Source organism: Perissodus microlepis, chromosome 11, assembly GCF_051167445.1.
Source record: "Perissodus microlepis isolate ML-2025 ecotype Zambia chromosome 11, ASM5116744v1, whole genome shotgun sequence".
In the NCBI taxonomy this organism is placed as follows: Eukaryota; Metazoa; Chordata; class Actinopteri; order Cichliformes; family Cichlidae; genus Perissodus; species Perissodus microlepis.
In genome coordinates, this window is record NC_140471.1 from 23,552,056 (window position 1) to 23,576,654 (window position 24,599).

General features: G+C 39.6%; 1 protein-coding gene and 2 non-coding genes across 3 annotated transcripts; all 3 read left to right on the plus strand.

The window, feature by feature from the left end:
* The first annotated feature begins 32 nt into the window (after nucleotides 1-32).
* On the plus strand, nucleotides 33-24,599 carry ncapd2 (non-SMC condensin I complex, subunit D2). Its single transcript, XM_084943391.1, has 32 exons — nucleotides 33-212; nucleotides 629-748; nucleotides 1,374-1,449; nucleotides 1,527-1,585; nucleotides 1,698-1,873; nucleotides 2,334-2,479; nucleotides 4,381-4,508; nucleotides 4,680-4,803; nucleotides 4,936-5,083; nucleotides 7,825-8,022; nucleotides 8,098-8,232; nucleotides 8,315-8,402; nucleotides 9,842-10,049; nucleotides 10,190-10,308; nucleotides 10,984-11,184; nucleotides 11,299-11,473; nucleotides 12,018-12,102; nucleotides 12,272-12,408; nucleotides 14,089-14,221; nucleotides 14,413-14,488; nucleotides 14,594-14,809; nucleotides 14,951-15,111; nucleotides 16,781-16,892; nucleotides 17,023-17,146; nucleotides 17,383-17,538; nucleotides 20,146-20,323; nucleotides 20,403-20,497; nucleotides 21,097-21,177; nucleotides 21,744-21,927; nucleotides 22,502-22,670; nucleotides 22,764-22,880; nucleotides 24,290-24,599. The coding sequence occupies exons 2-32, from the start codon at nucleotides 631-633 to the stop codon at nucleotides 24,370-24,372; spliced, it is 4,206 nt and encodes a 1,401-aa protein (XP_084799517.1). The 5' UTR covers nucleotides 33-212; nucleotides 629-630; the 3' UTR covers nucleotides 24,373-24,599.
* Nucleotides 7,407-7,730, plus strand: LOC146377885 (small nucleolar RNA U85). Its single transcript, XR_014801758.1, has one exon. It is a non-coding gene; the product is annotated as a small nucleolar RNA U85 (small nucleolar RNA).
* Nucleotides 8,491-8,776, plus strand: LOC146377886 (small nucleolar RNA U85). Its single transcript, XR_014801757.1, has one exon. It is a non-coding gene; the product is annotated as a small nucleolar RNA U85 (small nucleolar RNA).

Sequence of the window (24,599 nt, forward strand, 5' to 3'; positions counted from 1 at the left end):
GAGCGTCCGGCAGGTGGCAATGTTCGGTCAAACAGCAGCATGTCAACGTGGGCGGGGGCAAGTGACGTCAGAGTGCCGCCGCTTTGGCGCGATGTTCGGACAAATTTGAAAACTTACTGGATTTAGACCGTTTAGAGACGGTGAATACTAACAGGCTACGCGTGTTTCTACAGAGGTCCAGAGTTTGGCTAACAGGAGTACATTTGTTACGGGTGAGCTTTATGTTTATAAACTATAAGAAGTTGGTAGTTTGTTGTTGAAGCCATTTCCGTTTTTCAATAATGTAACTGCGTACAAGATACTGAGCTAGCCCTGCTAGTTAGCCCGCTAACTGCGTTAGCAGTAGCTGTTTTGCTTTGGTTAGCTAAACCCACAAAAATAAATGTTAGTCTTTGGTAAATAGAAGTAATTCTTCACATGGGCTGGAGTGTCTTGGAGAGTCTTAAGCTGCACTTTAGCTCCTTAGGTAGGGTCAAGAACGAGTTAAATTGTAAATGTGTTTAGTCGAATATTCGACTATCTCGCTTTGTAAAACGGTAGATATCAAGTAATATCAAATTCTTTCCCAACAGGAGCTAAGTTAGTTAAACATACAAATAAAGGCTGTCTTTTGTTTTAATTGATTCAGGGATGTCGTGGGACTTCTTTGTACCTGTGTGCGTGGGGGACCTTGTGAAGACTGGGGGGATCAACCAGTACGTCGTTCAGGATGTGGTCTCCGCAAAACAGCTCCCGTCCTGTCTCAACAGTAAGTGGTCAACATGTAGGCAGGTCACTGATAGTTTGTTTTTTTTGGGGGGGGGCGGGGGGATTATTATTTATTTTTTTAAACAAAATGTAGAACATCTGCACAGAAGGCATCGCATTTTCTTCAAACACCTCCAACAAGTCATTACCATCCAAGAATTGTCCCGCGCTAAGAATCTGTTTTACTATGTTTTTACTAACTTGTGTGTAACACCAACCTGCCAGAGGGTCTGCAGATGGAAATTAGCTGTAATCTGCCATATTTAGATTTGTTAAAATGTCCATTAATGTGTATTGTCCCTCTTTCTAAATAAAATAAAATAATTATAGTACTGGATTGCACCCAGCTTCTTATGTGTATATCACCATCCCCTAAAACAAACAGTCTCGACTTCAGTGATGGGTCCACCACTTAAGTCTCAGACACAATTATATAAATCGTTCCCAAGATTCCTGCTCATGTACCACACCCCCAAGTAAGGTTAATTTAAATACCTATGTACTTGCATTTTTTGTTTTGGTTTTTTTTACCCAAAATGACAAAATGTTGTCACTGTTCGAATATCTGGGGATGATTGTGCTAGTTTATTTATTTGTTTATTTTTTTTAAATTCTGTTTCACACAGAATTCAAGGCAGCATTAAGGAGTCAGGGGCCTTTGTGTATACTGGAGCACTTCGACACTGGCTACAGTGTGCTGCAGTAAGTGTTTTCATGTATTGCCCACTTTTATTTATTGTGACTATTACTGTACAAAACAACTGTCTTTGCTTCTCTAGGCACTGTAAGGCGGTAGATCTGGCTGTTAAAGAAGATACTCTGGAATTACTAGTACAAGGTTGCTTTTTTTTTTTTTTTTTTAAGAAATAATATTTTCTTGATGTTTAAATTGATAACTTTGTTGATGTGCTCATATAACCTGATTTTTTTTAATAACCCTTGCCTTTCAGTGGTTAGTGGGCTGTCTGTTTCACTGCCGAGCATCCTTGTCTCCACCTCCCTGTCAGCTGCAGAGCGCAAGGAAAAACTTAACGCAGTTAAAATGAGCGTCTTCCTGCTTTGCAAACTCACAGAGAACCTGGAGAGTGATTCCTATAGGCAGAATATTGTCACAGCACCTGGGAAGGTATGCTCATTGCTTACTTAGCTAAAGGGTTCTTTGCATATGCCTGTTATCATAAATGTCCACTGATGAGCTTTGACTAGCTTTATGATTCAGTCAAACTAAGAGATTGAGTCTCTAGCCTGTTGTTATGTGGGTAGTCTTGGTTGTGTGGTAGAGTGTTATTGCACTGTTGTAAGGGCCCACCCAGAGAGAAATTGACACTTTCTATGCTGTGCCACTTCAAGAGACATTGGGTAGTATAAGCAGGAGCTGTCAAACAATGTGTGGATGTTTGCCATTGTGTGCATAATGATCAGCTAGCAAGAGGCTATCAGTCTCTGTATAGTTGGTTTGGCTGGTGTGAATTGTTTTCTTTGGTAATCTGAGGACATGTATTGTGATTTACTTGATCTCATTACTATATTAAAGATTTTATAGTCCAACATCTATGAAGCTTAACTGCTCTTTTTATGTTGTACAGGGTGGTAAAAAAGGCAAAGCAGGTGGAGAAGGACTCATGCAGTGGGACTCAGAAAGAGAGCAGGTGCTACAGGCACTTGTGCAGCTCTTCCAATTGGACATCCGTTCACTGTGGAGTCTCTCCTTGGTGGAGGAAGAGTTCATCAGGTACTCTGTCAGGAGAGCTCTGGGAGAGAATACAGTATCTACAGGGCTCGCAAAATTTCAAAAGGGCCATTTGCTTTTTGAAGTTTGCAAAGACTGCTAAATTTTTCCAGTGGTAGTTCACTCTTTGCAACGTAGTACGCTGTTTTAAACTGATTTTCAGGTTTATTTTTAGTATGTTATTTGCAATTGGTGTTTGTTCTGGGAAAGATTTTGCAGACTGAGCAATAATGCATTTCTTGCATTTCTCATGGGTTCTAATGGGGGCCTTTCTTAAAATGACTGGTCCCAGTAACAAAGGCGCTTGTCGACTCAGAAATCGAGGGAAAACCAACAACACACCCGGCAGAACATCATGTTATTTACACGGGTGCACATAAGTGGTCCGCATGTGCGCATTCGCTGTCAAAATAAAAGACGCGCACCAGATAAGAAGTTGCAACGCGCGTTTGCGTCCATAAAAAAGGCAGTGTTTTTGTCCGCTAGAGTGGGATTTTCACGGCACATTCCACACCACATCTCTGTGCGTTCATCATTTGTTTGAAGCCAGCTCACCTCCTGCAACCACTTTTCCGAGAATACGCGCTTCTTTTGTGGTTCGGACTCCTGACATTTCTTTGGAGGTGGGGGAACACCAAAGTAATTGCTTAAAGGAGCTTGCTTCTTCGACATCTTTAAGAGTTCTAAACAAATGTCTGTCCTCCTCCAGAAAATCTTATGTACACAAACACGCGTTGCAACTTCTTATCTTGTGCGCGTTTTTTATTTTGACAGCGAATGCGCACCTGCGGACCACTTATGTGCAGCCCTGGTTATTTAGCTCGTCATATTGCAGCCACAGAAATTCTTTTGTCCATGAAACCATAAAGCTGCACTTTCTTTTTGCCTTATAGTCTGATTTGTCATAACTTTTCCGTTTTGTGGTAAGCTTTTCTTTGGCTGTCACTTCTTCACCCTGACCTGTTTTATTTGACTCAGCAGAACTAAAATATATATATCCTGCTGCTTTTACACACACACTCACATAACGCTCAGCGATTCTCTGCGTGATCAACCTCTCACATGTTTAAGTTTGCTGCGGGAGATTTCACTTGTCATGTTTGCGTAGTAAGCTAACGATTGATAAGACGATGTCAGAGGAATTGGTGCGCAAATTATCGTCACTCACCAATCAGTACTGTCGCTCTCTATACACAGTTCGCAAAGCAAAAAACAAGCGCAAATTCAAACGCGATTTCAATATGTCACATATTGACAGTGGCTCACCGATGCCAATGACATAATTACCCAGCTACATTTCCGAAAGAATGCAAAAGCATTGACATATATTTTTTCTTCCTACGATAGCCCGACGGGCAGGGCAGAGATAGATTTTGGTAGCCCGACTGGAAAAATCGCTAGCCCCGGGACGTCGGGCTAGCGATTTTGCGAGCCCTGATCACGTTTTGCTGGTTTAATTCAGTTAGTTGGTGTCATTTACAACTTATCCATATCACTTCCGAGCATTCGGAACTCTGTAGCCTTAATTGGAACTCTTATGACAATGATGTGTGACTCTTCATTAATAATCTACAATATCTAATAAGGTTAGAAGAAATTTGAACTGTGGTAAATTGCCCAATGTAATGTTTTCGTTATGCACATTTCCTCACTTTCCACTTGTTTTATGGTTCTCAGTAAGGATATTCAGTAAATTGTTTGTCAGAAGACATTTATGTGGTAGTTTAACACTCACAACACTCCTAGCAGCACTTACCTCAGCTTTTAACATGCACTGTGTGTATCTGATGCTTCTGATGAATTCAAAACCTTGTCTACTACTCATTGTGGGTTTTTGGTAACTTTTCATCCAGGTTTTACCACAATCTAATATATAAAAAAAACACACATTTCTCTCCTCTTAGCTGTGTGACCTGCTGCTGCTACAAGCTCCTTGAGAACCCAACCATCAGCTATGTCAAGAGTAAAGCCACCAGAGACTGTGTAATCCACCTCCTGGGGTTGCTGATTAAGAAATATAATCACCTCCTGGGTGAGTTGGTCAGACAAATGCAGTCCTATTACCGAGGAAACAAATTAATCCTGTCACTTTTGAGAATATTGTCTGTAAATGGTGGTGGTGGGGGCCATTATAAGGTGTTCAGCTTTTCGGCAGACATAGCTGACTTGTAATTTTTTTTATTTGTCCTCTAAACTGTCACAGGTGCTGGTGTAAAAGTGATCCAGATGTTGCAACATTTTGAGCAGTTGTCATCAGTGTTTGCCCAGGCTGTGTCTGTTTGGAGCACAGAGTATGGAGTCAGAGCCATCATAGGAGAAGTCATACGGTCTGTACAATTTTTGTGTGTATACAGTATCCAGTATGCAGCTTGATTTCGTGAATCTGTTTGTGAAGTCTTATTTTGCGTTACAAATTCCTGTCTTTGTTTGTTTTTGGGTTTGTTTGTTTTTTATCTCAGGGAGATTGGTCAGAAGTCAAGTGAGGAGTTGGCCAGAGAGGGGTCGGGAGTCAAAGCCTTTGCCTCCTTCCTCTCAGAAGTCAGTGCTTTGGTGCCTGAATTGATGATTCCCAACATCAGTGTTCTCATCACACACCTGGAAGGAGAGGTATGAGCACCGAACAGTGAGTAATTGATTGCAGCTCATGAATAAGAAAATTATTGTCCTTACATAAGTAGAGGCTGCCTGCCATATTGATTGGGTATAAACAATTGCTAATTAGAGGTCTATGTGATCATGTAAAACAGCACCAATTAATATTAATGACTCATCACAGTGACAGCCTTGATGTGTGAGCAACAGGGTTGCTCATTAAAGGAACTGTCCCTGTGTGAGCCCACAAGGAGTGGGCAGTTTTAAATCATCACAAACCTCTGCTCCTTGTGCTTCTTAAGTGCTTTTTTTTAATGTCCTGTGTTGAGTTTTATGTAGTTTTGTTGGTCTAGGACAGCCTGGGAAAGGATCCATTACACTGTGGTCAAGTTTGTTGCTTTTAAATGTGCTATAGAAATAAAATTCTTTTACAGTTGTCAAGATCTTGTCTTAGAAGTGGGTTGTCATTGGTTTTTGAAGTAATGTAAACACAAGATTAAAAAGGAATATAACAGTGTGGGATGAGCAAGCAGCATTCACTTTATTATTCTCTGCTATAGCCAGGAGACACTGTTTCTTGTATTTGGCTGAGTAACACACCACTGGACACTAGAGCTGCCACGATTAGTCGACTAGTCACGATTACGTCGACTATCAAAATCGTCGACGAGTGATTTAATAGTCGACGCCTTGTTTGAAGCTTTGTAAGATCCCAAAAGACGCAGGAATAAGTAGTAGGATTTAAGAGTGTAATAACGGACTGAAACAGAAGATGGCAGCACTGCATGTACAAGGATGCCAGCTGCCGTTAAACCCCGAAGAAGAAGAAGAAGCTGTGTCCCAGAATTCATAGCGCAGCCCAGCTCAGTTTCCAACAATGGCGGCAGCTAGTTAGTTTTAATATTACTCTTATTATTCTTTCTGGGTCACAAAATAAACGTTTAACATATTTTCAGGCGAGAATGTAGCTGTGTAAACCTCAAATATCTGCTCAGTTTATCAAGACACCACATATTTTCAAAAGCGCTCCGACGTTTTCGGAGACGTCTGTTACCCACTAGCTCGATAGCTAGCCGGGGGCAAGGCTCGCTAGAGCCGTGAGAACACCGGACTCCCGGCAAATCGTTTTCAAACCCACCGCCGTCTTTCGCTACTCAGGTTAAATATATATGAGTCACTTAGATAACTTAAAAATGTTATTGTTTGGCTTTTTTAGTATTTTATTTGTTCCTGAGTAAATCGGTTTGGCTGAGATTAAAGTTATAGTTTTTACACAGCTGAATAAACGTCAAGCAGACAGCTGATTATCAGAAGTGTGAGATGCTGGAGAATATACTCCGGTGTCCTGTTATATTTTAGATAGCAAGGAGTTTATTAAACTTCACCGAAACAATCTGCAAATTTCATTAAAATTTAATAAACTATCATCTTGTCTTTATTTTTAGTTAGCACAGACCTGAAATACTTAAAGCTGTAAGCTAGTGATAGTTATATAAGAGCAGATGCTGCTGATGATCTGATTAGTCGACTAATGGCAAAAATAATCTGTGACTAGTCGACTATCAAAATAATCGTTTGTGGCAGCCCTACTGGACACAATACATTTTTTTAAGACAAGACAAGGAAGGGTCTTTACAGCTCTAGTAAAATTTTATATAGTGCTTACATTACTCAGAGTAACAGGTAATGATTGGCTCAGATATTTACACTATTTTTCTCTGTTGCAATGGTCACTGTGTCAGATTCGGCAATTGCAAAGTCATGAATCTTGCCTTTTTGTGACTGAGAGCCATGACAGACTGCACATTAATTCTCTTTCAGTCATGCTTTGTGTCTTTCACAGTGTACAAGATATTGTTGGAAGGTTGCTTGCTAGGGATTTACAGGAAAAGAATCTAAATAGACCTCCGCATGATACTGGCTGTCCTCTGTCACTTCATACCTAGATACATTGGCAGTGTCAGTCCTCTGTTTTTGTCATGATTTGTACCCAGCTGTGCAGTTGAAAGAAACCCACAAGGCATTGCAGGTGTAATGTCAGTTTTCATCCATTATAGTGCATTATGTGAGAGCACAGAGCATGTGTGTTACATCCATTTTTAACCCTTGAAGACTCCCTTTTTCATTCACATTTGGCCATAATCATGTCTGTATCATATAGTCTAAATCTGCCATTGCATACTTCACGTCTGTTTTTCTGTTTCCAACTTTTCAGCAAAATACTGTTTCTCAGTTATTTCTAAGCTATCTAATGATTGTGTTCTAAAACTGCAAATTCAAGGGCATTTTTTTCTTCAATCAAAGTACATTATCTTTAAAAAACAGAATAGAGTATTCTGCCCTGTGATGAGACCAAGGCGAATACGAGCTTACTGAATGAGAGTTGGGTTTCTCTTGCCTTGACTGGCAGGTAATCTTGGCAGTGCAGAGGAGGATTCCTGCTCTGCTGTAAGGGCCTGCCTACAGTGACTTGGCTCGACCCAAATTATTCCTCTGCAGTCACAGTGGAGTAATTTCTGGGTTGTCGCTGACAGCGTGTGTCTTATATGTGTGTGTGTGTGTGTGTGTGTGTGTGTGTGTGTTGTTAAAAAGGCAAGAAGTTCACCCAGCTTTCTTTACTGTTCAGTGAGCCATGAGTTTTGTCTTTGGTAATCTGAGGGCTGAGTTCTTCGTGAGGTTTTTCTGTTTTTGTAGGATTTAACAGATTGTTTTACTGAAATTCTTAATTTCCAACCTTTTTCATTTCTTTTTCCCAGAGTCACACAATGCGTGTTGCTGTCTGTGAGGTGCTGGGAGAGATCCTTGTGAGGGTCCTGTGCGGTGATGGGCTAGATGAGTCCGGTAGAGCTGACCGTGACCGTTTCTTTGACACACTGCAGGAGCATCTGCATGACTCGCACTCTCATGTCAGAACACGTGTACTGCAGGTCTACACACGCATCGTCAATAGCAAAGTAGGTTTGCTCATCAGCTATTGTGTTTGTAAAACAGTGCTGTTGCTCCTGGTAACATAAGTCATCTGTGTTTAGGCGCTGCCCCTGTGTCGGTATAGCGAGGTGATGGAGCTTGCTGTTGGACGGCTGATGGACAAATCTATAAATGTGGTTAAGAGTTCCATCCAACTGCTGGCAGCCTTCATAGCACACAATCCTTATAGCTGCAAGGTAAATGGCTATGCGTCAAACTCTAAATAACAGGTGTTCTTCAGGTTTCCTGATATAATAGAATATTTATCTTGTCTTTCAGCTGAGCAGCGCAGATCTGAAGAAACCACTGGAGAAGGAGACTTCTAAGCTCAGAGAATTGAAAGAGAAACTGGAGGGGACAGCACCTGGTAAACAAAACCTGAGTGATTATTCATAAGTATTGCTATGAATCTCCCCTGATGTTTTATTTTACTATTTAAGACTAATTCACATTTTGCCCTGTGATGAGACCAAGGCGAATATGAGCTTGCTGAATGAGAGCTGGGTTCCTCTTGCCTTGACTGGCAGGTAATCTTGGCAGTGCAGAGGAGGATTCCTGCTCTGCTGTAAGGGCCTGCCTACAGTGACTTGGCTCGACTCGAATTATTCCCTTAAAGTTATAGCGGAGTAACCACGAGGGTGAAGCTCACAGTGTGTGTTTGTGTGTAAGGGGCAAGAAGTTTACCCAGCTCTCACTGCTGTTCAGTCAGCCATGAGCTGTTTCTTTGGTAATCTGAGGGCCAAGTTCAGTATTTTCATGTGTGTGCGGGTGCACGGGTATGTTGGTATGGGTATATATATATCTGTAGGTTGTGTATCCTTTGAGGTGTTACTGGGGTTATTGAAAATGTGTATATGTGCGTATGTGTATATACGTATGTATGGGTAGAAAGAAAGAAAGAAAGAAAGAAAGAAAGAAATACATACATAAAGAATAATAAAAAAAAATACACATAACATATAATGTAATTGCAAGGAGGTATTTCTATAGTCTATTGATTACTAGATAGTGGAAAAGGGGTGGGATTAAATAAGCTTATGCTTCTTCCTGCTCCTTTTTGAACATGAAAGTTATTTGTAGTTGTGGTTGCTCGTTTTCCTTTTGTTTTGCTTTGTTCATTTGTCTCTTTTAATTCTATGTTGTTGTACTTTTTCAACATGTTCAAAATAAAGATTCAATCAAGTTCAGAAATTCGCTTAAATTCAGCATGCCATGTATGTCATCACAAGCAAACAAAAAACAAACCATTGTCTCAGAATTTAAACATCTGTCAAGTGTGAGATCCAGTTATTAAACAAAATGTTTTCTTCAAAGATGTCTTTCATCTGATGTAACCATATTCATGCTGAAAACAGAAATCAGTATTGTAATTGGTTTGATGAATAGCAATACAGCATAAATGCTGAAATATAATATTTATTTTTAGATAAGTTGTTTGTTTGTTTTAAACTCTTGAAGAAATCTGTTCTTGTTTGTTTAATCTGTTTTTCACAATGGGGAAAAAATATTAACTAGTTTACTACATTGCCAGAAATCAGAACGTTTAAATTTTCTATTAGCTTTAGAAGAATGACAAGTTTAAATATGAGGACTCGGGAGCCCACCATTCCTTACTAAATTCTTGGCCTAAACAACAATCATCTTACCATTTTGTCCTGCTGCTAAATTATTCTGTTTTTAATCTCTGTTGGCACATTGTTGTACTTTTACTTTTTTCATTTTCTTTTTTTCTCTCTTTCTCTTTGTAGGTCTAAGCTGAGTCATCACCATTGAATTTATTTTATTTTTTTCTTTCCCTCCCGGCAGTGGCAGTGATTAAAGCATCTGAGCTGTGGGCTGCTATGGTGCCTGAGCTCCTCGTCACTGTCAGGAAAGAACTGGAGCCCACAAGCAAAGAAGAGAAGGAGCAGCAGGAGGACGAGGAAGGCGGGGAGGTGGAGGAGGAAAAGGAGGCAGAAGACGACAGAGCAACCGCGGTGAAGATAGCTCAGTACCTCCGTGTCAACAAGTACAGGTGATGATAATCACCAGTGGAGGCCTGTGTAGTGTCACTAACTGGAGGATTTTTTTTGTCCCTTGCTGTCAGTAGCCTACAATTTTCATTTTTTATTTATTTTTTTTAATGGGGCTTTTCTTTTGTGTTGCATTCTACAGGGATGCTGTGCAGCTCAGTATAAGAGCTCACAGCTGCTTCCCAGAATCTGAGATGTTTGCTTCTCTGTCCACTCTCACACCTGAGAATATGATGGACACACTGGCTCTGATTTTCAAAGGTAAAAGTTGTACTCGGTGTGGCTGAAAATTGCTCTTCCTGGTGACGTTTAATAGAAGTTGTATTGAGAACATAAACATGTTTTTTAATGTTTGTTTGTTTTGTCCCTGGGGGGTGTTTTTACAGCTGTCTCATTTGTAATGTGCACCATTCAGCCATGACATTAAAACCACTTAAGTGAATAACATCAGCTTTCTTTTTACAATGGTTCCTAGCATACATTACTTTGGGAAATACTCCCACCTGTTCACACATCATTGGTTCAGAAACTGCGTAAAGAACATGAAAAAGAACCCAGCATGTAGACCATGACACCAAATGTCTACATTTCCAGCATTCTTGTAACTCCATCTGCTGCAACTGGAAAAAAACCCATTTTTTATTATTATTATGTAATTAAAGGTGAGAGGGTTTGCTATCGGTGGCCCTGTGCCAGACAATACAATATGTGCCCAGACTTCACACGCCTCGTCTTGAACCCATCCAAATTATTATTATTTTTTTTAAAAAGGACTTGGAAAGTGGTAGGCAGTTCGGTTTTATGTCTTAATATAGAACGTTTTTTATCTCATACACAGTTTCATAAACAGTTGAGCTGCAGTAAAACAACGTTTTAAACTTGGTTGATTGAACTCCCATTTGATCTTAAGTGTACAACACTTGATACTTTCCTCAGGCTCTGATGATGACACTTCCGAGCTCAACCAGAATTTGCCACCGACGCCGCAGAAAGAACCAGAGAAAGAGGGCGAGGATGGTGAGCTAAAGAAGCAAGAGATGTTGGTGCAGTACCTGAAAGATACAGAAACCTTTGCTTTACAAGTAGAGAGAGCAATCTCTGTCATCAACACCATGCTGTACTGGAAAACAACTTCAGGTAGACGGCTGTATCCATTACACAGTAAACTAATGTAATCTTGTAGATTTCAGTAAAGTTTTTTAATCTAACAGAATCTTCAGCTGTTTTTTTTTTTTCTTTCTTTTTTTTTAGTGGTCCAGGAGGCTGTGCAGTTTTGTGTGACGGTGTGCGAGTTCAGTGTCGCTAACTCTATCAGTGGAGTGAGGAAAATGTTGCCTCTGGTTTGGTCAACTGATGCTGCAATTAAAGATGCAGTTATTCACGCTTACAGGCGTCTGTATCTGAACCCCCAGGGAGACACCATCAGGTTTGTAAGACCTCACACATATTTGAGTTATGAATAAGTTACCCATTCTTTCATGTCCTAAGTGTACTGGCATTATGACGTTAAAAATAACTAAGCTAACACAAAATAAATGCTGGACGCTTCTCTAAGATGGTTAAGAATAGAAAGTATTGCTTCTAGAAAGACTACTTCTTCCCTCCTTGAATTCTCTTTTCTTTTTTATCCAGTTCATGGTTGTGGGACTTTTCTGTTTGCATATTTATTTTAATCAAAACAAAATACTGTTGTCCCTCTGATTATGTCATTTTCTGCAATCTTTTCATTAACAATTACAGTAGCATTAGGCCATTGCTGGTTTAACGTCACTGACTAAAGCATGACTCGTATATCATTTAATAAATATAAATAAATAAAATGACTTGTCTGGCTTATATTGTTTGGACCATTTTTTTTTTAAATCAAATTTTATTACATTTTTTAAGGCCTGGGCCACAATTAATGGTAAATACAATATTGTGATTAAAGCAAAACCTTAAAAACAAGCATCTGTCTAATCCTTTTTTAGGATGAAAGCCCAGACTCTTGTTGATAGTCTCTCTGAGCTGATGGTGGATGCATCTCTGGGAACAATCCAGTGTCTTGAGGAAATTGTAAGTGACTCTGTTATTACTCTCATGGATATTTCTGTGTGTGATGCTTGGCTGTAAAAACGCATCATCTAATATTGAAACATTAGTGTCTCCATGTTGAGGTATTTACGAGTATATACAAGTTGTTTTTTTTTTTTTTTACTGTAACTATTCAATCATGTCTCTATAGGTACAGGAGTTCTTCAGCAGTGGCAGCAGTCTCCAGTCCACTGTAGTTCAGGTCTTGTGGGAGAGATTTACTGGTAAACGAGAAACTTCTAGCTTATACAAGCGAGCTGCAGTCTTACTGCTGGGCATGGCTGCAAGGTGAGAGTTCCACTGCTCTACTCTAAATGAGCCCAAAGTGACTAGAGTCCCTGTAGTCCAGCAGTTATGTATATATACACCACATATATAGTTTTTTTGTTAAGCCTATAAAGTGTAGTTATCACCTGTGGAATTGTGATCAGTCCTTGTTTTTACTTACTTTTTCATTCTGTCTATCTTATAATCTGACCTTTTTTTTGTATATAGTACTCTGTATTCTTACAGCTTGTAAGAAGCTTCAAAAGCCTTACTTAATTAGACTTTACCTCATTTTTGTCTTCAAGATAATCTTGTGCTCCTCCAGACTGTTTACTGTGTGTTGCTTTTTATTTAGCTGTTTCCCCTTTTTCACATGTTGAATATCTTCTAGCTTGTAATATCGTAGATGGCATTTAGCTAGCATTCCATACCATATTTGGATGACAGGGTGGATTGCTAAAGCTGCCAAAGCTTTAGTCCTGGCAGCTCAACACTAGTGTTCTCTATCATAACACTTGTCGGTCAAAGAGGCCACACCCCTAACTAAACTATACTGGTGTTTTATCCCAAAAAGTTCATGTTGAATCTGTTCATCTGGACCTTGTGTTTTTTAAAAAAAAAAAAAGAAGAAAAAAGAAAATCACCTTCTGTAGAGGAGTTATAAAAGAGAAGGCATGAAGGAGGCAAAATGTGTTTTGTATACCTATAAAAATGTGTGTTGGGCCTGCTTATAACTTGTTTAATGTAGATGAGGGAAGGGCATTTTGAATTCCGCTGGCTCTCTGTGGAGGAGCGTGGCAAATTTTGTACTGAGTCATGGTGTTCCTGCTAAGCTAGCTCTTTATAATTTTTTTTTCACATGTGGCTGACAGCAGCTAAGCTACAATCTCATTATGTCCCCATTATATTTTGTACTGACGATAAATGTGTAAAAATACATTGCGTGTTGAGGGAACAGGACTGTTTCTGATTAAAACTGTTTGAATTACAAAACACGATACAAAGGTACTGGAATAAACATAATATTTACTATCTATAAGCTATATATGTTAAGTCACATGGAAGAAAAAAATAAGAATTTTTTATTTGTAATTAAATAGACCAGCTTCCTAGTTTTATTGTTTAGTTACAGTTAAGTTGACTAAACCGTTTAAAAGTGCGTTAAGTCTGTGCTCTTCCTCACCACACAAATGACTGCACATCACATCCTTTTACGTTTTGGTCCTGCATCAGCTACTTGACATTCAGTAAATCCTCCCATTAGTCAGAATACAAGCCCTGCCTCGGCTCCTCTTCATTGTAATCTAAGTCACGACCATATAACTGGGCCCCTTGCCAGTGCATTTATTTATATATATATATATATATATATATATATATATATATATATATAAAAGCAGTGACAGAGAGGAAGAGTAAAGAGTCTATCTGCAGTCCACCCACACTGCTGCCTCTCTTCATCCAGCATCAGTAGCATTCATAACCTATTAAACCTTATGTGCTTCTCCTCACCCATCCTCCTACAAGTGTTATCTGGTCTGTAACCTAGCGCTGGTAAGGCCAGCATGGAGCATTCAGGGTAATGTAGGGCAGAGATGTTCTTACTTCTCTTTGCATAATCACATGATCAGTTAGAACTATAAAATCTGTACTTAGTTCTCTTTGTAAAAGTGTGTGTGTGTGTGTGTGTGTGTACACCAGGGCAGAGAGAGAGGTGGTGCTCAGTAATCTGGACACTCTTTGTTCAGTGGCCCTGGGCGAAAAAGTGACTGAAGACTTCCTTCTGGCCAGAGATGCCGTTATTACCATCTGCAACATCACTGATCATGTCAGGGTAAGATTATATAAAGCATACCTTTTTAAGGATTTCTTGATTATGGCTATAAGAGTCAGGAAATTAAACTACTACCTATCTATAGATACAACTTTGTTAATTTAATATTTACAAATTACTGAATTTATAAAATGCCCAGTTTGTGGGGTCCAGCACAATATTACCATCTTGTACTGCACTGTTTCCAATAGCAGTCAAAGGGTGCTCCATTCAGACTGCCTCAGGACCATCAGCTGTTCACCTGTCTCACACAGGCCGTTGCTGAAGGTAAATTCAGAAAAATGTGCCCCATTCTTGACAATTTTTCTGTTTTTCATTCTTTCCCTGCTCATGGTTTCTTCCTCTGACTGCCTCTGTCTGTGTTTGCTTCAGGTGTGGTGATGGAAGACCCTTACTGGCAGAGCTTCATGGAACAGGCTGTCCGTCTCATCTACTTCCTGGCTGAATCGCCTGACCAGCTGTGCTCCCGGCTGCTCCAGCGAAGTGCCCGCCTCTTACTAGATCAAATTACAGAAGGTGGCGAAGTCAACAAGGATGCTGGCCAAATGCAAGATGGCTCTCAAGAGTCTAATGAGCAATGTGAACAAGGTGAGTCCCATCATTGCTCTTTGAGCACTTTTGTGTTCTGAAGCAGGACTAAGCCTTTGTAGATTTTGATGTCTGAAAGGACACTATGTGACACACACGGTGCTTTATACTCACACAACAACATGTCTTTCCCTCCTGCAGTGAACTGTGTGTGTCTGGCCCAGCTGTTGGCTGCGTGTGGCTGCGTGGCTTTCTGGCAGGTGTCTCACCTTGAGCGCAGCGTGAGTGCTGAGCTGCGGAGGAGGAGAGGAGAGACAGAGGAGAGAGAGGAGAAGGAAAAAGGCCCAGCCGGAAAAGCTAAGGTAATGATGATGTGCTGTATGGATGTTATAGACAGTATAATAAAATCCATTTGAAGTTCGGCAAAATTAGATAAAACATTCAAAGATCTAACTTTATCAGACTTTTAAAAGCATTTTTGCTGCCATGTGCGGCAGTGAAGAATTTAATTTTGGCAGTTCCAAAAATAATGTGAATATCAACTATTACAGAATTGGACTTCTATAGGTTTATGCTAACTGCCATTTATTACTACTGTTGTCACTGTGCTATTTGAGCTAATTGGTGGATTTACTGAGAAAGAAAAGATAACATATTATGTTGCCAGCCCATTCAGTGTGAGAGGGAATATTCAGTATTTTATGACATAAGCAAGATATAAGTCATGAGTACAATTACTAGCAACCAATTAAGTTTAGTGGCCATCTTTTACTGTAAAGTGTAATCAGACATCTGTGCACAAATGTTTCGCTTGACAAAAGCAGACATGTTTAAATGTCAGGGGTTTTTTTTATGTACTTTCGTGTGACATAAAAATTACACATGAATCCATAACCCCCTGTGTGGGGGAAAAAGCTTTTTGATAATCAGACCAAGCCTCAGCAGGATGGCTTGATGAGATTTCTTTTACTGATGGAATCAGATGAGTGATGGTTCATAATTGTTCAGCCCATCAGGGAACAGGAAGATAAATGCTTCCTCAATTAGCATTAGAAGTTTCCAATGTTTTTTTTTTTTTTTTTCTTCTGTTGTTTTTAGTTTTTATTTGTGTCTTTTTAGATAGCCATGGAGGGAAAATATGGCAGAGAGACACAAGGCACAATTGAGTCAAAATTGAGTCAAACCCAAAATGTTACTGTCACCTGTTTTAAACCTTGACAGGAATTCATGATAGTCTAGGCTATGCAGGGTGCTCATGGCTGTACTTCTGTCTCTGTGCTTACTAACACACATCGCAAATATACATTCTTAGGTGCCACATTTAGGAGTCAAAAAACACTTCTGTAATAGTGTGAGATACTGGCATATCTTATTCATTACCAGATCATAACCAGATTATAAGACATGTATTTGCAACATGCTAATGTGACCTTATTTTGTCTCTAGACAGGTGTACAACGAAACAAGAGTAATAGGTGACAGAGTTCTGTTCAGCTTCTAGTCAGAAATTTTAGTGACTTTTGTTTAACCTGGTTAGATCAACATGGTAATTTATGCTGAGTGTGCTCAGCATTAAAATAATTAGCTCAAGTTAAAATGATGATTTTAGCGTTCTGTGGTATACCCTGTTGTTAAATTGTTGGGATTTTTTTTTTTTTAAATTTATTTTTAGCTGCGTTAATCTCGTCTTATTTGCAACAGTGTTGCATTTTACTGTTATTTTTATGTTTATAGATTTTTTTACTACCATTTTTATCATAACCATCTAATAATGTGGGTAGAGATCATTTTTGTGAGAATCATATGAGGTGTGAAACCCCATTTTATGTGATCATGCACAGAACATGAAGCAGGAAAATTTGGTTCAGCAAGTTCACAACCACAGTCATGATGCCCATGAGTTTGTCAAGCTAGCTAACGCAAAGAAAGTCTGGTGGACTTCCTCTGTAGTACACCCCTCTGTAGTGGCTGCATTTTATATTATTCTGCATAAACCGTAATCTATTTTAATATGTAATGACTTCCTAACAGCAAACAGCCAATGAGAGCACTATGGAGGAGGAGCTTGGGTTGATTGGTGCCTCTGCTGAAGATACCGAGGCTGAACTCATCAGAAACATCTGTGAGACAGAATTACTGGCTGGTAAAGAACCCAACCTTTTTTCTTTTGTTTGTCTGCAGTCACACTAAACAACATTAACCCCCCCATTCATACTACAGTCTTTTTATAAATACCACACAAATACCCCACCTCCCTCCCCTCTGCTCTCTAGAGGAGAACCTGCTGAGTGCATTCCTTCCCCTGCTGGTGAGAGTCTGCGGCTCCCCAGGACGTTATTCCCACCCGCAGCTCACCACTGCTGCCTGTCTGGCACTCTCTCAGTACATGATGATTAGGTAAACACATTTCACTTTTCACTACATTTATGTAGTGGTAATGCTGTTTGGTGATTAATTAGGTTTTTATGCTGATGGTTGTAGAAATGCTGTAATTCTATGTGTTGAGGGGAATTTTTTTTAGAAAGATTTATTACTTCTTACTGGCCCAAGCAGTTAGCAACTTTATTGCTAACTTAAACATTGAGACTTTAAATGCATTTCTTTCTTCTTTTTTTCCTGTATTTCTTACAAAGCCCATCAGTGTGTGAAGAAAACATCCGTCTCATGTTTACTGTTCTGGAGCGCTCTACTCTCCCTGTGGTTAGGGCTAATGCCATAATAGCCCTGGGGGACCTCACTGTCCGTTTCCCAAATATTTTGGAGCCCTGGACACAGAATCTCTATGCCAGGTATGTAATTACATGTTCAGCTTGATCATCCCAGTAATGTGAAACAAATTTGTCACAGTAGCAGCTCATTCTTATCGCTCCCCCCATACTAATAAACTCTCTTCCAGTTACGACTACATTATCATAATATCCGTAGATTTGTTTCCCACCCAAGATTATAAGTGACAGCCTACGCTTGATGGCTCAGCTGAGTGGGAGTACTGTAAATGACGTTTCATCATTTCATGGCACACAACACCCCCCTCCACCCCTTTTTCCTTTGCTTGTAGTCTCGAGCCATCTTCATCCAGATCCCACCAACACGACATCTCAGTGTGCGGCGACTCTCAGCCACTGAAGTGTTGCCACTGTCACAATGCTCCACTGAGCCACATGATGGGAAAAGTTTACTCTTTCCATCACGACTTTTTAATGGTCGGGGGGAACAAACTTTTAGATGATCTATGTTAGCAAACTCTCATGTGTGCCTTGTATTCTGACCCTTACGGTTGCCATAGGAACCAAAAATTGCCTCGTGGCTTATAGAAAACCCACCCCCACTCGTGAACTGGGATGGAACCTCGGACCACCTCTGACAACGGCCCCTTTAGACAAGGAACAGCTTAATTACTAGTATGTCATGGTTTGTGGCTGGAGCCAGTGAGTAGTGTGTTGTAATTATACAGAGTGGCTGTGCGAGCAGAAGGGAATAATTTTGAGAAAAGTCAAATGTTCTTCAACTTGTAGGTATGCTTTCATTTTAAAAAATCATTGGCAGTCTATTTCTCCTGCACAAAGTTGCACTGTTGTTTTTTTTCTGTAGCCAACTTAGAAGCTGAAGTTCCTCTGTTTGATGAAGTGGGGTTTTAATTGTAATGCCTGATAATGCTCACATTTAGGTGGTTTGGACATGTAAAACATTCTGTTCTTTTTATAATGCGTCATTGCCCTCCTAGTGTTTTGTACCTGATAAGCATTTCATAGTATTCCCTAATTGTCTGCCTCACACCAACACCTCCGCTGTTCTCGAGGCTGCTGCCCTGCTGGCGCCTCCTGATAAGCGCATTAAGAATTAATTACCCTGTTCATTGCTGTTGTAAGCCTCTGCATTGGCATGTGGAAGTACCATGCACATGTTTCTGATCGTCTGCCAGGAGTGCTGCTCTCTGCCATAAATGAGAAATGGCTAATGAGTTTCTTTTGCTCTGTGGTTTTGGGTGAGAGTAAATCTGAATTGGTTTCAGAGTGGTATCAGATTGCCATGCCACAGCCTGTCCAGTCCCATTATATTAAACTTTACTGAAACCAATGTTGTTTGGTTTCAGTAAAGTTATGGCTAATTCTAAGTTTGTATGACAGGAGAGATGACAAATTCAAAGGTGGCCAGACATTTTTGCCTCTGTCTATGTTTCTGCAAAACAAGCAATGTGGCTACACACAGTTACTCAGTGACTTGCCATTACTTTTTCATTCACATTGTCAGAAGATGAATCCAGGCTTTTTCTCCTCTAGCACCTCCAACAGATTCTTCAGTTAACCAGTACAGTATGTCAATGCCAACTTTTTGAAATTTGTCATTTTGTACACACATTCATTCTCCCCAGATGTTAGACAATTAATGCTGAACAAATTGTCCATCATCATGCTGAAAATGATATTTTGTCCTATTGACATTAACGGTGGTGGTAAAATTCATTCAGGTGTAGTGTTTTTCAACCCTGAACGATTCATTTGTCTATTCCTATACTTCGGAAGTCATTAGACCTAAAATCCTGGAATAAATGTAGTAAATTTAAACATGCCAGATTTTTTTTAGGCACTCTATCATCTACTAGAGTGCCTAAAACCTGGTCAGAAAGTAAAATGGTTACAGCACAATAATCTGACATAGTTAGTATCAACGGGAGCACTTGCTATAGTCTAACCCTTTGACCAGTGTTTTAAGTTGTATAGTTTTCTATTGTCCTTGCTTTAGTCCTTAGTTTCTTTTGTTTTACATGCAATAGTCAAAATTTGAAGCAGTAGGTAACTGTGCTTCTAATCCTGCCACAAGGTACGAGACCCAGAAACACCACTCTGGGGTCCTTAGGGATGTCACAACCTGTTGTGTCCTCTAAAATTAAAAGATCATTATCCCAGAACAGTTTGACTGATTTTTCTGTAACTTAACCTATTGCCAGTGTTGAAACCTGAGAGTTCCCTCAGCGCTAACTATATTGTGTTAACTGCTAGCGATCAAAGGTGGCATATTTAATTAAGATGGAAAAGTATCTTGGTTTTCTTACCTGCTAAATATCAGAATGATTTTTGTTTGTGTGTACGCCAGCATGTTGTTTGTGTTTAACTAAGAGGACAACTATGGCAAAATGCAGCTTTGAAAATAAGCTATCATGGTTTGTAGAGTGCAACTTTTTTCAAAAGGGGATTACCAAAGAGTGGGCTGTAGGAAATAATTTACAGTAAATATTCACATCAATTAAATTTAAAAGATATCATTAAATTGGGCTTTGAAAATACACATTTCTCCCATTAATGGAAAGTCGACCTCCGATCATTAGAAGATCAAATGATGCGTAACGAAGGAAATACTATGTCTAATTATTATTATTTTTTTCCTCCATCTTTCAGGCTGAGTGACGAGGTTCCTTCAGTAAGGCAGACAGCTGTGACTGTTCTCACTCAGCTGGTGCTTAAGGATGTCCTCAAGGTCAAAGGTCAAGTTAGCGAAGTGGCTGTATTGCTAATTGACCCTGACTCGCACATTAACAGCCTGGCCCTGAACTTTTTCAATGAGCTTGCTACAAAGGTAGACCACATCCAGAAGGCTTCATGGAATCTGAGTGACGGGGAGTGTTTTTAACCCTTTTCTTTGTGTTACCCATCAGGACAATGCGATATACAACCTGCTCCCAGACATCATCAGCCGCCTGTCCGACCCAGAGAGAGGCATGAGCTCAGAGGACTTCAACACTATTATGAAGTGAGATGCACAGCTGTGTACCATGTCGTGTTTTCGTTTTCTTACTGCATCAACTGTGAAGCAGACCACAGACTTGGGGCAAATGACGCCTTGTTTAACCCCCAAGCAATCAAGCTATTTTGGCAACTGAAATGACTACTGTCATTAAGACCCCATTATCTTACACACAAGAATACTTACTACACTGTTCCTTAGTCTGGTTCCATCTATGACAAATATTCTGCAAATGTTCTAATGTAATTAATTATAGTTTTTTTGTTTTTTTTTTAATGAATGGATAAGAAACAAAAACACAAGTTGTGCAAACAATATTAATTTATTTAGCTAGTTTTTAAGCAAAATATTTAGTTTTCTGATATATCTGAAAAGTCAGAACAAGATGTAATACCTGTATACCTTTTGGAATGTAGAAGAGGTAGGTTAACAAATTCAAACATTTTTACAATATTAAAAATAAAACTTGAGTGGCACCTACAGTATAAATATACAGTATACACCACTCTCATTTGACTTTAAGAATTTTTTAGGAGAAATTCAACAGCTGAATGTTCTTTCTTTTTTTTTTTAATAAATGTTATATTGTGTGTGTTTGTTTGCAGACAGCTGTTCTCCTACATCACTAAAGAAAGGCAGACCGAGTCTCTAGTAGAGAAACTGTGTCAGCGCTTTAGAACTGCAAAGTGAGTTCTCTTCCTCCATTTATTTCCCATCCTCACCTCTAACCTGGATCCTTTGTTTTGTTTTCTTTTTTCTTTACCATTTCCTTTCTACTTTCTCGTTTGTCCTGCTTTATTTAATTGTGTGTGAAGCGGGGGTGGATGTGTGGGTAATTAGTGGGCGTTTTCACTGAGAGCGTTTGACAATTAATGCAAATTCACAGTTCACTTCACCTGTCACCTACACCAACATCTTCTTATTCACCGATTTTGTCATGGAAACTGTCTTCCTGTATAGTTGGGGACTGTAGACAGAACAATTGGCCTGGCCATGCTTGAGCTTCTGACTCATACTCCGTCCATTATCAGAGCTCAAATGAAGGGCATTTTATATTATACGTTGGCAAAATGAATTTGGATATAAGAAGGTTCTGGGAAAATGAGATTTGGTCTAAATGTCAGGGCAATGCAATGTTCATGAGGAATGAGCTTTTTTTTTTTATTGAGTTTTAGAATTTCTGTGCACTTTGTTTTCTTAAGTCAGGTTTCCCCCACAATTTCTCATCTTCAGATTTTCTTTCTCTCCTCAGGACAGAGCGTCAGTGGTGTGACTTGGCCATGTCTCTGTCTCTGCTCTCCATGTGTGAGCGCGGTTTCAAGAGGCTGCAGGAATGCTGGGAGTGTTACAGTGACAAGCTGACTGAACCGGGCGTCTACCAGCCTCTGCTCTCCATCACCGCCAAGCTCCGTCGTGGGGCTAAACCACAGTTTAAGGTATATTATTCCCTGTTTAAGTCAGTTCTGCAGTGACCACGTGGTCATGTGTAGCTCAGGTGGTAGAGCAGGCCAGCTACTAACCGGAGGGTTGGTGGTTCGATCCCAGTCTGCATGCCAAATATCCTTGGGCAAAATACTAACCCCATGTTGCTCTCCGATGCATCCATCGGATGTGAATGTTAGATAGGCACTAACAGCTTAGAAAAAGTGCTTCTGTGAATAGGTGTGATTGGGTGAATGAATTAGTTGTATAAAGCGCTTTGAGTGCTCAGAGTAGAAAAGCGCTATATAAGAACCAGTCCATTTACCATTTTACCAGTCCACTGCACCTGTCTATGCACCCTTTGGACCAACTTCAGAGAGCTATGACGGGAATGCTTATTAGCCATCTGTGTGATCCACACAGACGTGAGACTTAAAGTTGGACGGTGGATACTTTGTCTATTATCAAAAGCTTCTATTGTCTGTAAATGTCTGGAAAAGACTCTGGTGTGCTGAACGTTTAAGTGGTCAGTAAAAGATAAAATGCCAGTTCATTCCATCCCATGCTAATGTTAACTTTGTTTTCCAGGCTCAGGTAGATGAGTTTGAACAGCGTCTGACTGCAGTTCACACACGGGGGCTGGAGAATGTGGAAAGCCCAGAGATGGATGAGGAAAACCAGAAAGCAGGAGTGTCTGCTGAGAAGACAGTCACGCGAACACCTGCGCCCACCAGAGGCCGGCTGAAGTCAAAGCAAGGTCAGGAGTCAGCCTGCTTTGAAGAACCTTGTTGCAGAAATAGTCTTTCTCATTTTAGTTACACGATAAATTTTATGTTTATTTTTATTGCAGGTCAAGGAAAGCCTCCAGTTTCAAGATGTGATGACAGTTTTGTCACACCTCACAAATCTCGCAAGTCTAAGAAGCCTGCAATCACCTTCAGCAGTGATGAGGAGGAGGATGAAGAGGGTGAGTGAAGCCACTTCATTAAGTCACTATTACACTTAATTTGCAAACAGTTTTAATGGGTTTTGTAAGAAATTACTTTTTGCAGCGGGTCAGTTGTTTGGAATCAAAAATTATTATCCTTAAAGGGGATGTGTTGAGCTTTTCCCCTCCTTTAATTGTTTTTTTTTTTTTTTTTTTCTTTTTTCAATCTTGTGTGTTGGATACTCACCTTATGTTTGCAAGGAGCAGCAAATAACAAAGTTAACTTACGCATCCTATTAAATAAGCTAAAACGCCTTATTTAAAAGGATGATGTGAGGGGCTCGGTAGAAGACCAATAAGGATAGTTTTGACCTGCGTCATGCAAAGCTACTCTCCCTCTCCAAGAATCAGAATCTGGAGCACACTCAGCCCCCTTTTAATATACATCTGCTGATTTATTTTGTCATCTAAATACATATTTTAAGGCAATTCATTTTTTTTCCCTTATTAAATCCATTGAATTGTAACATGTCAGATAATAGCAAATAACAGTTGTCCGTTATTTAAGCAGAAACTTTGTCGTCCAGTTCGCTGGATTTTAGTAAAGTGTTTAGTATGCTCTGTTTGTCACTGCAGTGTATTCAATTTGTCTCATTAGCTTGTAAAACATGATTTATAGTACTGCATTGAATCTATGCGTCGTGGGCGATGCCATCATTATTATATTTGTCCTCTGGTGTGTCTGCTCTGCTCCAAGCTGCTTCATGTTGAATTAGAAGCTAATAAACAAAGATTTAATAGCTGATTGATAAAGTTATGTACAGAGAAAAAAGCACCAGTCAGACCTATGGCAGGTGTTGTGGTTAGGTGAGGTGTGTGTTGCTACAATGTGCAGTGGGATAAGCTGCACTGTAGAGTTGACATAGTGCTATAAATCAAGTGTTACAAATCAATAACATTCTTTGGATCAATACACCAGAGTTCAGAGTGCTTAGACCACTAGACTGAGATTGTGGAGCAGCAGCTGAGACTGTTGGACCTCTGCAGGTCTAAAAAGTGAGATGTGCATTGTTGCAGCACTAATCCGAGATCTGTGGATATCTTTGAAGGATTTAATTTTTTTAAAAACTACACGACATGAAAAACTAACCACCATTTCCAGAGAACTGTTATCATCTCCAGTTATCTTATGATTTCCATGATTAATTAGACAAAGTGTTTCAGGTAAGATTATTTTTTTAAGCCTTTGATTAGACTTGAGTTACTGAAACACTTCTGAGTTACAAAAATATATTTTAAAATAATTAGACTTGAATCTATTCCTGAATATTTCTTGTGTGGGTTTTTCAGCTGTTCTTATAGTGCATGGCTGTTCCCAGACATCGTCATTACTCGTCCCACTTCATTATGTTTCAATTTCCTTTTTTCTTTTTTTCCACCTCCATCAGATGCTGTGATGGCAGAGAGCGAGACCCCTAAAGTGACAACACCCATCGCACGCACGTCCCGACGAGCTCGCCTCAGAAACTGACTCTGATTGTTCTCGTTTTGTTTTTTAAATCTTATTTCTGTGTATCTTTGGAAATACTTTTATCTGTAATGAAATATTATACTTGTTGGTTTTTATTTTATTTTTATTCTTTTAATATTGGTACTTGGCACCAATCTAAACTAGGCATGATGATGTGTAAAGACACAAAATCAAGTAGGCTTTTAATAAACCTGGTTCTGTTTTTCATTAAAAAAGAGAGAAGGAAA

Excerpts from the sequence above, each read along its gene's own strand:
- ncapd2 (XM_084943391.1), top strand. The coding sequence starts at position 631 with ATGTCGTGGGACTTCTTTGTACCTGTGTGCGTGGGGGACCTTGTGAAG. Across the intron at positions 4,804-4,935 it reads ATCATAGGAGAAGTCATACG|GGAGATTGGTCAGAAGTCAA; the intron begins GTCTGTACAATT and ends TTTTTATCTCAG. Across the intron at positions 8,233-8,314 it reads ACAATCCTTATAGCTGCAAG|CTGAGCAGCGCAGATCTGAA; the intron begins GTAAATGGCTAT and ends CTTGTCTTTCAG.